This window comes from Penaeus monodon, chromosome 21 (genome assembly GCF_015228065.2).
Source record: "Penaeus monodon isolate SGIC_2016 chromosome 21, NSTDA_Pmon_1, whole genome shotgun sequence".
NCBI classification, from domain to species: Eukaryota; Metazoa; Arthropoda; class Malacostraca; order Decapoda; family Penaeidae; genus Penaeus; species Penaeus monodon.
Window position 1 is genome coordinate 3,543,718 of NC_051406.1, and position 426 is coordinate 3,544,143.

General features: G+C 27.7%; 1 protein-coding gene across 2 annotated transcripts in view; it reads right to left on the bottom strand.

Annotated features, from left to right (window-relative positions):
- Nucleotides 1-426, bottom strand: part of LOC119586114 (protein jim lovell-like) — a 15,713-nt gene that overhangs the window by 5,146 nt on the left and 10,141 nt on the right. The window contains exon 3 of one of the 2 annotated variants that reach the window (XM_037934805.1): nucleotides 27-91. In XM_037934805.1, the coding sequence (XP_037790733.1) occupies nucleotides 27-91 (65 nt within the window). Of the gene's footprint in view, nucleotides 1-26; nucleotides 95-426 lie in introns of both variants that reach the window. The other variant, XM_037934804.1, reaches the window with a different exon arrangement.

The following is a 426-nucleotide window of genomic DNA, read 5'->3' on the forward strand; positions in this document are numbered from 1 at the left end:
TCGCAAACGGGGACAACACTACTTACGGCTCTCTGGTGTCAGTCTGTTTTTTGTTTTTGGTGTTAGCACTGGCTGGCCATCAAGTGAACGACTACTGAAAGAGAATACATATATTTCTTTTCACTTATTGAAAATCATGTAAAACTAAACTAGTAGCCACTCATTTTAGTTATTCATAATCAACTCTTATATGTTGTACTTCTACTAATAATAAAAATAATATCAAAAAAGAAAAAAATTAATCCCTTTTCAAGATAAATGATACTTTGGTATATGAAGAAAGAAAGAAAATAAAAAGGAAAAACAAGAAAAGAAAAGAGAAAAAAGAAAATAGAAAAAAAGGGCAACTGGAAATGAAAAAAATATACACATAAAAAAGGAAAAAATATACATATATACATACATACATACATACACATAATACTT